The 13,017-nt window shown below is 36.0% G+C and overlaps 1 protein-coding gene across 4 annotated transcripts in view; it reads right to left on the bottom strand.

Annotated features, from left to right (window-relative positions):
• TOPBP1 (DNA topoisomerase II binding protein 1) overlaps positions 1-13,017 on the bottom strand; it is a 60,248-nt gene that overhangs the window by 40,669 nt on the left and 6,562 nt on the right. For all 4 annotated transcript variants that reach the window (XM_015085647.3, XM_027061814.2, XM_027061815.2 and 1 more), the window contains 4 exons: positions 12,211-12,390; positions 11,359-11,528; positions 9,103-9,266; positions 8,706-8,953 (listed from right to left, as the gene is read on the bottom strand). In XM_015085647.3, the coding sequence (XP_014941133.1) occupies positions 8,706-8,953; positions 9,103-9,266; positions 11,359-11,528; positions 12,211-12,390 (762 nt within the window). The remainder of the gene's footprint in view (positions 1-8,705; positions 8,954-9,102; positions 9,267-11,358; positions 11,529-12,210; positions 12,391-13,017) is intronic.

The following is a 13,017-nucleotide window of genomic DNA, read 5'->3' as shown; positions in this document are numbered from 1 at the left end:
TAGAAACCCTAGTGGTGCTATGTACAGGGATTGGCAAACTACAGGTTAGGGGTCAAACTGGGCTCACAGCCTGTGAGTTAAAAATGGTTTTTAGGGGCACCTGGGTGGCTCAGGTGGTTAAGCATCTGACTTCGGCTCAGGTAATGATCTCATGGTTCGCAGGTTCAAGCCCCATGTCAGGCTCTGTGCCGACAGCTCAGAGCCTGGAAACTGCTTCAAATTCTGTGTCTCCCTCTCTCTCTGCCCTTTCCCTGCTCATGCTCTGTCTCTCTCTCTCTCAAAAATAAACATTAAAAAAAAAAAAGAATGGTTTTTGCATTTTTAAATGGTTGTAAAAACATAATCAAAACAAAATAAAATACATACAGAGACAGAATGTGACTGACAAAGCCTATAGTATTTACCATCCTGTCCTTTACAAGACAAGTTTGCCACTGCTTTATGGGATCTCAACAAGCCTGGAAGCTATTCATGGATTCTTCATTTATTCATGTACATGTAAAGCACATACATGTAATTAGTGCTCGTGACACTATGAGGTTGATAATACTAGTTTATCTATAGCCTTTCTTCAAGAGGAATCTCAGGATTAAAGAAGTTAAGTAATTTGCCTAAAGTCATACAGTTAACTGCAGAAATGATATATAAATCAAAGGCTGTCTGACTTCAGAACCCATAACACTGTTACAGTGCCACCTTCTCATTTCTATCCTCATCTCCAACAGATACTAACACTGTAATTTTTAAACTATTGCCATATAAAATAAAACTTAATAAATAAAATTTTCCTACTTCATACAAGTATTTAGATTACTCTTATTCATACTCTGAAGAAGCACAGTTTTATCTAGAACATTTACTGATCAATACATCAGGAGACTCTTTGAACTTCAGATTCATTATATAAAGAAAAAGGGTTAATAGTGTATTTATAATTTTAGAGATAGGTGAGGATGAATAAGCTTAGAAGGAAACAAAGGTGATATGATACACAAAGGCAATATGAAAATAGAAAATATCCTGGAAAGTAATGTTTAAAATAGCTATTCTTTTTACTTTTTTAATTTAAATTCAAGTTAGTTAATATATAGCATAGTATTCGTTTCAGGAATAGAATTTAGTGCTTCATCACTTACATATGACACCTAGTGCTCATCTGAACAAGTGTCCTCCTTAATGCCTGTCAACCATTTCGCCCATCCCTCCACACACCTCCCTCCATCAACTCTCAGTTTGTTCTATTTAGAGTCTCTTACGGTTTGCCTCCGTTTTAAAATAGCTATTCTTAATATAAAAGACTTTTTTGCATTTATAATTATTTTATAATCACATCTAGAAGGGAAAAGAAACAACTTTGTTTGATATCTATATCCTGCTGGTGAAATGGAAGATGGAAACCATGTGGAATTTTATTTTATTATTTTTAATTTACATCCAAGTTAGTTAGCATATAGTGCAACAATGATTTCAGGAGTACATTCCTTAAAACCCCTCAGCCATTTAGCCCATCCCCCCTCCCACAACCCCTCCAGTAACCCTCTGTTTGTTCTCCATATTTAAGAGTTTCTTATGTTTTGTCCCCCTCCCTGTGTTTATGTTATTTTGCTTTCCTTCCCTTGTGTTCATCTGTTCTGTGTCTTAAAGTCCTCACAGGAGTGAAGTCATATGATATTTGTCTTTCTCTGACTAATTTCGCTTAGCATAATACCCTCTAGTTCCATCCACGTAGTTGCACCACGTGGAATTTTAAACTAACACATAAAAACAAACTGGCAATACTAAGTTCTTATAAGCTGCAAGTAAAACCCTAAAGTTATGAAGAGACTCAGAATAAATTAGCATGTTCTACAGCGGTCCTTTCCATTTATTTGAACAGAATCCTTCTTTCCATCAGATCTCGTTTAGGAGCCCAATAAACACATCTTGATAAACCTAATACTAAGTAAGCACTCTCAAAAATAATTTTGCTTTAACTATAAAGAACTTGATTACATTCTAAGGAGCTTGGGGATTCTGTCAGGTTCACTATCATTAAACCCTTCCAAAGTAGGTAGACCACTAACTGCCAGAGAAAGGAAGATTTGAGAAACTAATCACTTGATTCCACCACGTACCCTTGGCTGAAGGATAATGCATAAAACTGCTGAGTCAGTCTGCGGCTTTTTTATGCCAAAACATCCTAGAAAATTGAGGATCTCCTGACATAATGTACTACTAAAGCATAAGCAAATAGTCTGACAAAAAACAATTTTTCAATATACCATTAACAGAAATAGTGTGGGGGGGAAAAAACTGGACTGGTAACGAGGAAAGAAATTAAATGAGTAATTAAAAAACTCCCAACAAACAAAAGCCCAAGATGAGATAGCTTCACAGGTGAGTTCTACTAAATATTTAAAGAAGAGAGAATACCTATTCTTCTTAAACTATGCCAAAAAATAGAAAAGGAAGGACAACTTCGGAATTCATTCTATGAGCCAGCATTATCCTGATACCAAAACCAGATAAAGACACCACTAAAAAAAAAAAAAACCATAAGCCAAATAACCCTGATAAGTATGGATGCAAAATCTTCAATAAAATATCAGCAAACCAAATTCAACAATACATTCAAAAAATCTTTCACCATAATCAAGTGGGATTTATTCCTGGCATGCAAGGATGGTTCAATATTCGCAAATCAATCAACATATCACATCAACAAGAGAAAGGATGAAAACCATACAATCATTTCAATAGACACAGAAACATTCGACAAAGTACAACCACCACTGATGGAAAAAACTCTCAACAAAGTACGTCTAGAGGGAACATACCTCAACATAATAAAGGCCATATATGAACAACACTCAACTAATGTCATCCTTAATGGGGAAAAACTAAGAACTTTCCCCCAAAGGTCAGGAACAAGACAAGGGTGTCAACTCTCATCACTTTCATTCAACACAGTACTGGAAGTCCTAGTCACAGCAATCAGATGATAAAAAGGAATAAAAGGCATCCAAATCAGTAAAGAAGTAGTAAAACTTTTACTGTCTGCCAATGACATGATACTATATATAGAAAACCTGAAAGGATCCACCAAAAAATACTAGAACTGAGAAACAGATTCAGTAAAGTTGCAGGACACAAAATCAGCATACAGAAATCTGTTACATTTCTATACACCAGTAACAAAGCAGCACAAAGAGAAATTAAGAAAACAGTACTATTTAATAAGATATCTAGGAATAAGTAATAATAATAGAGGAATAAATCTAACCAAAAAGGTGCAAGACCTGTACTCCAAAAACTATAAAACACTCATTAAAGAAACTGAAGACAACACAAAGAAATGGAGACATTCCACCCTGATGGACTAGAAGAACAAACATTGTTAAAATGTCTATACTACCCAAAGCAATCTACACATTTAATGCAATTCCCATCAAAATACCAACAGCATTTTTCACACAACTAGAACAAACAACTCTAAAATGTATATGGAACCACAAAAGACCCCAAAAAGCCAACACAATCCTGAAAAAGAAAAGCAAGAGCTGGAGGTATCACAATTCTAGTCTTCAAGTTATATTACAAAACTATAGTCATCAAGACAGTATGGCACTGGCACAAAAACAGACCCACAGGTCAGTGGAACAGAATAGAAAATCCAGAAATAAACCCACGATTACGTGGTTAATTAATCTTTGACAAAGCAGGAAGTAATATCCAATGGGAAAAAGACAGTCTCTTCAACAAATGGTGTGGGAAAACTTGACGGCAATGTGCAAAAGAATGAAATTGGACCACTTTCTTACATCATACACAAAAATGGATTAAAGACCTAAATGTGAGACCTGAAACGATAAAATTCCTAGAAAAGAACATAGACGGTAACCTCTGTGACACTGGCCATAGCAACTTCTTTCTAGATAGGTCTCCTGAGGCAAGAGAAACAAAAGCAAAAATAAACTATTGGAATATTACATCAAAATAAAAGCTTCTGCAGAGAAGAAAACAATCAACAAAACTAAAAGGCAGCCTACAAAATGGGAGGATATTTGCAAATACCTTTCCAGTAAAGGGTTAGTATCCAAAATATATAAAGAACTTCTACAACTCAACACCCAAAAAGCAAGAAATCCAATTAAAAAATGGGCAGACGATATGAACAGTCATTTCTTTAAAGAAAGCATCCAGATGGCCAAAAGACACATGAAGAGATGCTCACTATCACTCATCATCAGGGAAATGCAAATCAAAACTGCAATGTGCTATCACCTCACATGTCAGAAAGGCTAAAATCAAAAACACTAGAAACAAATGTCAGTGAGGATGTGGAGAAAAGGGAACCCTCATGCACTGTTGGTGGGAATGCAAACTGGTGGAGCCATTGTAGAAAACAGTAGGGAGTTTCCTCAAAAAGTTAAAAATAGAACTACCCTATGATCAGCCATCACACTACTAGGTATTTGCCCAAAGGATATAAGAGCACTAATTCAAACGGATACCAGAGCCCCTATGTTGATAGCAGCATTATTTACAACAGACAAGATATGGAAGCAGCCCAAGTGTCCAGTGAATGATGAATGGATAAAGAAGATGTAGCATGTTCATGTGTGTGCGTGTGTGTGCATGCACACACACGCACGCACACACGCACACAATGGAGTATTATCCAGCTATCAAAAAGAAGGAAATCTTGCCATTTGCAATGACATGGATGAAGCTACAGAATATAATGCTAAGCAAAATAAGTCACTGAGAGAAAGGCAAATACCATATAATTTCACTCATATGTGGAATTTAAGAAAGAAAACAGACAAAAAGAAAAAAAAAAATAAGAGACAGGGGTGCCTGGGTGGCTCAGTCGGTTACGGCTCCAACTCTTGATTTGGTTCAGGTCATGATCTGTGAGTTTGAGCCCTGGGTCAGGCTCTGCTTGGGATTCTCTCCCTCTTCCTCTCTCTGCCCCTCCCCTCCCTGCTCGTGCTCTCTCTCTCAAAATAAATAAACTTAAAAAAAAAATAAGACAAATCAAGAAACAGATTCTTAATTATAGAGAACTGGTGTTTACAAGAGGGGTGGTGAATCAGCAGGATGGGTTAAACAGGTCACTGGGATTAAGGAGTGTACCAGGTGATATACGGACTTGTCCAATCACTATACTGCACACATGAAACTAGTATAACACAGTATGTTAACTCACTGGAATTAAAGCTAAAAAAGAAAAAGATAAAATGCTGCAAATTCCCTTCTAGAAATATGATAGGCTAGACATGCAAAACCCTCTCATTAAAAGCACTTGAAAATATAGAATAAAATATTAAAGGCATCAGTACAAATGCAGAGCTGAATTTGCAAGAAAGCAAGAAATCAAGGACTGAAAATGAAGTAGTATCATGAATCCAGAGCACTGAGTGGTTACTAAAACTAATGGTTACCCTGAATCTATTTTTCCAGAAACTTAGATTCTCAGAATTCAGGAACATCACGTGGAGGGAAACAACTTAAGCCTTTGGTCTCACACAAACTAGAGGTGGGGCGGAGTACACAATGAGTAAACAAACCCAGAAACCCTAAAGGGAAATGTCTAGTTACAATGCAGACCAAAATCAATCAAACAACAACAAAAAATCTACCCTGCAAAGGAGATGACAAATACACTTGATTTTGGCTTTGGGTCAAGGGGGAAAAAACATCTCTCCTGAGAATTTGTTATCACAGGCTGGGTCCTCAAAGTAGGTGAAGAGTACAAATTCACACTAGCCTGGTGGTCCAAAAAACATCCAGCCAATAAACTGAGACGTGTCCTGAGTTGGAAAACCCTTAGACTTCTGGCAGATTTAAATATGAACCCTTTCTAAAGGAACAAACCCTCACCTTCAAGCTTCTTAGAATTTCCAGAGGCCTGGGGCGCCTGGGTGGCGCAGTCGGTTAAGCATCCGACTTCAGCCAGGTCACGATCTCGCGGTCCGTGAGTTCGAGCCCCGCGTCGGGCTCTGGGCTGATGGCTCAGAGCCTGGAGCCTGTTTCCAATTCTGTGTCTCCCTCTCTCTCTGCCCCTCCCCCGTTCATGCTCTGTCTCTCTCTGTCCCAAAAATAAATAAACGTTGAAAAAAAATTTTTTTTAATAAATAAATAAATAAATCACAGAAAGACAAAAAGATGAAATCAGAAGGGCAGGTTAAGTGATCCATACACAGAGTAATGGCAGTTAGAAAATATAGAGTGGTGAAGAAGCAATATTCAAAGTGATAATAGATGAAAAATGTTTTACAATGAAGTAAAAAGACAAACAAAAACCCCCCACTAATCCTTAATTTAGAAAGCACAATGAATTGCAAGTAGGACAAGTACATGGTAAAACTCTAGGATGCAAGAAATAAAAGGAGATATTAAAAAAGGCCAGAAAAAAAGAAAAAGACTTCCTACAAAAGAATAACAATTAGACTGAATGACTTCTTGTCCACCAGCCACAGAAAGAGGACAATGAAATAACAGCTCCCAAGAGCTCATCTCCCATGAGCTCTGTCTAGGACTGTATTCAGAGCAGAACTATTTTTTAAGGCAAAGGCAAAATAAAGACATTAACAGAAACTGAAGGAATTTCTAAAGGATATATTTTATAGGAGGAAAGAAAATGATTCCAGAGGAGAGGTCTCAGATGCCAACAAGGAATGGGAAGCAAAGAAATCGCTAAATATGCTGATAAATCAAAACAAATATGGGCCACATGAAACAATAAGTATCTAATTGTGAGATTAAAAAAGACAATGAAAATACTAGCCCAAATCACATAAATTGAGTGTACTAGTGAGTGTGTGTAGAGGGGTGTGATTAGCAAGATGTTGAAGATAGTGTTATAAAGTTTTTGTACTTAAGATGAAGATCAGGGGCGCCTGGGTGGCTCAGTCGGTTAAGCGTCCAACTTCAGCTCAGGTCATGATCACACGGTTCGTGAGTTGGAGCCCCGCGTTGGGCTGTGTGCTGACAGCTTGGAGCTTAGAGCCTGGAGCCTAATTCTGACTCTGTGTCTCCCTCTCTCCGCCCCTCCCCTGCTCATGCTCTGTCTCTCTCTCTCTCTCTCTCCCAAAAATAAATAAAAACATTAAAAAAAAAAAAAAGATGAAGATCAAAATACTGATTAACTTTAGATTTCAAGTTATGATGCACCTTCCAAGGGTAATCACTGAAAATAAAAACAGATCTAACTCCTACATTAGAAGAAGGAAGACAGAGAGTTGGGAGACTGAGGTAAGAGGGGGCAAGCTCAAGCTACCCAAAAGAAGGCAAAAATTTTAAACAAAGAAGCATAGAAAAATGAGACAAACAAAAAGCACAAAATAAGATGGCATAAAATAATAAAAATAGATCACAAGTAACAATAAAAGAAAACTGACCAAATTTGCAGTTAAGAAAACAAGTCAGTCACACTAAATGAATACTCACACGAGGCACAGATAGTTGTATTAATATCAGATAAAACAGATTTTAAGGAAAAAAATTAGGAAAATGAGGATCATCATGTAATAAAACATCAAGATATATTAAAAAATTATATCTGACAGAACTACATGGAGAAACTGTCAAAGCCACCATTATGGTGGTGGAGTTTAACATCTCTATTTCATTAATTCAGATACAGCAGACAAAACATAGTATCATATGCATGTATAGAAACCTCCACGCAATCACAGAGGCATGGTTAAGAACAATCTCAGCCGTACTGTTTGCACCGGCAAAAAAAAAGACACAATATAAATGTCTATAGGTGGGAAAATGGATACAATGTGGTGTATTCACAACCAGTTACTTGGATTAGATAAATATCTCTCATGGTTGGAGGAGAATAGCAAAAAAGTACTTACCATATGTCATTTATGTAAGTTAAAATACACACAAATTAAAGAGTATATACATTGCAAACATATACACATGTAAACTATAAGGAAAATGGGCAGACTTACAGCAGGCTTTTGGTATAGTGGAATATTCTATTTTTTTTTATACCTAGGTAGTAGCATATGGTTATGCATCACATTATTCTTCATATCTTTCTCAATGTACTAAATATTTCACAGTAACTTAAAAAATTTTTTTTTTGCATTTATTTATTTTTGAGAGACAAAGAGTACAGTGAGGGAGGGGCAGAGAGAAAGAAGGAGACACAGAATCCGAAGCAGGCTGCAGGCTCTGAGCTGTCAGCACAGAGCCCGACATGGGGCTCAAACTCACAAACTGTGAGATCATGACCTGAGCTGAAGTCGGACACTCAACCGACTGAGCCACCCAGGCACCCCTCACAGTAACTTTTTCTTAAAAAAGAAGAAATGCTGCTCACAACTCTTCACTGGCAGTTTTCCTTCCCATTCTGAGAAGATTACATACAGAGGTCACAGTTCACAGTGCAGCACTGTATGCATTAAAGATCACAATAACCAAGTAAGAGGTAATTAATTACAAGGTTAAAATAAAAATTCATGCTGTTACAAACTCACACAAAGTGATGATGGTATATAAAACAGATCAAAGTGGAGATAGTTGAAGAGAGGAGGTCAGAGGGTTCAGCACCTCTTGGCCTTGCCTGCTTACAAAAAGTAACAAACGTAAAACATCAAGAAAAAGGTTTAACTTAAAATCTAGAAAACCTGGTAGAAATCACATATGATGCATTCCTCTTCTAAATTTATGACTGTAAATACTAATCAACTATTTCTTACCCGCTGTTGTGTTATTATTTACATACTGAGAGAGGAGATCTTCATCAGCTTGCTCATGTTTTCCATCAGGAGTAGAGTCCTTCTTGGAGGAGCTGTTGTTCTTTTTTAAAGGGGCTGTTTGACTTTCAGGTTTATCCGAAACTGGAATTTCCACTGGTTGGTAGTTAGCATGGATATATGGCTCTTCAGGAAGTATATAACCTTTACTAAAACACTCTAGCAACCATTTTGCTCCCACTACATGAGGCCTACAAAAATAGTACATAATTATATATTAGTTCAAACTATAAAGACCATCATCCCACTTGCCATGCTGTTTCCAAAACCGCATGGATATGCAATTTTAAGAAAAATCATTACAGAGTAGAAAATGCATTGATATAAAAACTGACAAAACCTGTGAGCCGATTTATCCCAAAACTGCTTCAATTCATCATCATAATCTCCCACAATAACATGAGTTACATCTTCATTGAGCTGATTAAAACGAACTCCACCTCCACTGTTAATAAGCCTTCTCAGTTTATCTAGCTTTCTGCCACTAAAACCGCAAAGATATATCTGCAAAGAAAGAAAATACCTACTTTAGATTAATGCATTGAAGATGGCTTATTTCTCTCAACAGAAAAAGAATTATTAAAAAAATATATATCTAAATCCATTGTGTATAAATAAGACAACTCATGTACATTTAAAATACATTAAGAATGGAATGTATTCTGAAACTTGGATTTTTTTTAACAATTCTGAAATTTTTACTATTACTTCTTCACAGTTCTATACATCATCATCCTTCACAGTAGACACCTTATATGTATTTTAAGGCTTTAATAAAATAGAAGCTAGAATTCAATTATCTTCTGAATATTAGTGCACAGCAATGTCTAAAATGCCGGTAGCTTCTTAAATATTGAATATCTTACTATTTGTAAATTTTACATTATAGAAATAAACTGGAGTTTATATGTCTGAGTTCAGGAAACCTGGGTTTAAATTTTGGCTCAGCTGTCAATAATTAATTACATGACCACGGTAAGTTACTCAGGCTCTTTAAATCAATTTTCTTACCCGTAAATTAAGATACCTTTTACACAGAGTTGATTACACAAGATAATTTAAGTCAAGCTGAGGATCGTGCTTTGACAATAATACATATGCAAAAATTTATTTTTAACTATCAGTATGTATGTATTGAAACCAATAAATATAAAAATCGTTTTCATCTCTATTTTACATGTGTCTTTAAAAAAATTTCTTAAATGACAAATCTATTCCCAACTGCATTTATAGCCCAAATTAAATAACCTCCATTAGAATATATTTGAACAAAAATGAGCAATCATGATTTCTGTCACATAAATTTCCTATAAGAATAATTAAAAGTCATATCCAGAATTGGCAGGGTCTAGGATAAAAAAGATTATACAAGATACTCTCTGTTCTGCTAATACGTTGGTAAGTTTTTATTAGTTTTTTAATGTTTATTCATTTTTGAGAGACAGAGACAGACCCTGAAAGGGGGAGGGCAGAAGGGGAGAGGGAGACAGAGAATCCAAAGCAGACTCTAGGCTCTGAGCTGTCAGCACAGAGCCCGACATGGGGCTCGAACTCACAAGCTGTGCGATCATGACCTGAGCCGAAGTTGGACGCTTAACCAACTGAGCCACCCAGGAGCCCCATAAATTGGTAAGTTTTATAAGTTTAGAAAGATAAGGTAATTTGCCCAATTTCCTCTCTTAACAATAAAACAGGGTTACATCTTTGCTATTGAGAATTAATGTATAGCCTATTCACTCTACAAGTAGAAAAATTATATATATGTATTTTTTAAAGTTTATTTATTTTTAGAGTGCACATGCGAGTGGGGAAGGGGCAGAAAGAGAGAAGGAGAAAGACAAAACCATGCTGACAGCATGGAGCCTGAGGCAGGGCTAGATCCCATAAGTGTCAAGAGGTTGACACTTAACCGACTGAGCCACCCAGGCACCTCTACAAGTAGAAATATATTAAATAAGTATTCAGCTCTAGGAGATAAATAGCATAGGATGTTTTCATCAAGGCACTTATAAAACAGTTATTCATACATTAAAAAATTAAGTAGCCCAAGGGACACTAAACAAAGCAGCGGGTCTAATGGAATATAGGACCCTGGAATAAAGCCTAGGAATATAGGCTTTGGAGTAGATGGCTGTCTACTTAATGTCTGTGTGATTCTGAACAAGAATTTTAATCTGCTAAGCCTCAGTCTCAGGGTAATACTCATTTTAGATTTGTGGGAATTAAATGAGATTATATACAACATATTAACAACATGCACAGTCTAACATGTTAGAAACACTTATTAAGTGACAGTTATAAATAAAAATCCATTAAGTGGTTCAGAAACTAAGTGGTCTCAAAACAGAGTAGAAAGATTACTGGTTAGGATGGTTCAGAATTGAATAAAAACTTTGAAAGCTACAAATGAAGGCACATCCCAGGCAGAGGGACCCTGATAGCTAAAGGACAGATACGGCCTAATGTTTGCCTCTGCTTAGCTAGGGTGAAGGTTTACGTAGACAAGGAGCAAGCCCAACTCTGAGGTGTCTTCAAAGTTAGGCTAGGTAGCACTGATGTATATTATCACTGCAAGTATTACATGATAAAGACATACCCGACAACCATCTAGTAAATCTTCAGGTGCTTGAAATGCACTGACATCCAGATTTTCTAGATTTTCAAGTGTAGGCTCCACTTTGCTATTAAGAACTGAATTACATATCGATTCATTTATGCAACTTGCATTGATGTTGGAAATATGGCTGACATCCGAAAGAGTACGACCTACATATCAAACAAAGACGTAGAAATTTATGGAGATAAAAATGTGATTACCTACTTCCCTATAGATTAACTTTTCTTATACACAAAGGGCTGTGAACAATTTTCAAAGTAAGAATCAAATGTTTTTACTGAAGTCTTGGTGGCCAAGTGAGAAGGGAAAATGAAACTTTCACATCTTTTTCAAATAAAAATAAATTTAATATATTTTAATAGTGGCTTGCTTCCATTAAAAATCTGAAGTTGCTGGCTGTAGGGTCCAGGAAAGAAAAAAGCATAATATCTGATAAATTGCCAACATGGCACCTATAAGATAGAAATGATTTTAAATTTTACATGAATACAGATGGTCTATAACAACTGCAGCAAACTAATAAAAATGTATTACTATCTGAACATCAGTCAAGTTCTGAAAAATTCTTTTAAGTCTTTATTAGTATTCTTGATTTCTTTAATCATCTTTTGCATTCAATCAGAAAAAGAAAAAAATACATTCATTATAAAAAGAAATACCAGGAGTTCTGGACTAATTTTCATACAATTTAGTTATTATACAATTGTGCCTGGGAGCATATCAAGAAAGAATGACATTCCTTACTATATCTAACTGATTCTATTTACAAATCAATTCTTACATAGAAAACTGTTAAAAATGACTGTTTACTTTAATCCCACTGAGACTTACTATCAACTGTGTTGATCTGGCCAGTAGGAGTTGAAGTATCAGGTACAGTCTTTGTTTCCAGTCGAGGCTCTGTCTTGTATATGGATTCATCCTGACAAAAACCTTTGTCAACACTGTCAAAAAACCACTGTGTGGTCACACAGTGTACATTCCATTTCTTGGCACATTCATATTTTTGACCTATTATGTTTATTAAGAAACAGAAAGAGAAATGTAACCATTAAAATCTATCTCTGTAGAAATATTCATAGTATTATAGGTTATGGGGAAAAACTCATCTGAAACAAAATTAAAGTTACCACTTCTTACTTTCAAACAGTATGCTATACAGTATATTAAAAAATAATATTTTAAGTTATTACCCAACTATATTTTCCATGTGTTGTGTAAATACACATGCCATATAAGGGGGTTTAATCTCTTAAAATTGAGTAATTTATGGGGTGCCTGGGTGGCTCAGTCAGTTGAGAGTCTGACTCCAGATTTAGGCTCAGGTCATAATCTCAGTTTGTGGGTTCGAGCCCCATGCTGGGTTCTGTGCTAACAGCACAGAGCCTGCTTGGGATTCTCTCCCTCTCCCACTCCACTGCTCATGTTCTCTCTTGCTCTCTCTCTCAAAATAAATAACATTTTAAAAAAATAAAATAAAACTGAGGAATAAATGTGGGGTAACTGAAATGGTAATGCATTTTCTTCTTTTAACTGCCTCATGTGCTGCAAGGTATATCTGCAGGTTACAACTTGTAGTTCATCTAATAAAGCTGATTTGTTCAATTAAAAACTAAGCCAAGCCTTTTGTCATTAGAA

This window comes from Acinonyx jubatus, chromosome C2 (assembly GCF_027475565.1).
Source record: "Acinonyx jubatus isolate Ajub_Pintada_27869175 chromosome C2, VMU_Ajub_asm_v1.0, whole genome shotgun sequence".
Classification (NCBI taxonomy): domain Eukaryota; kingdom Metazoa; phylum Chordata; class Mammalia; order Carnivora; family Felidae; genus Acinonyx; species Acinonyx jubatus.
The sequence above is the reverse complement of the archived record's forward strand: the minus strand, read 5'-3'. Positions and strand labels throughout refer to the sequence as shown.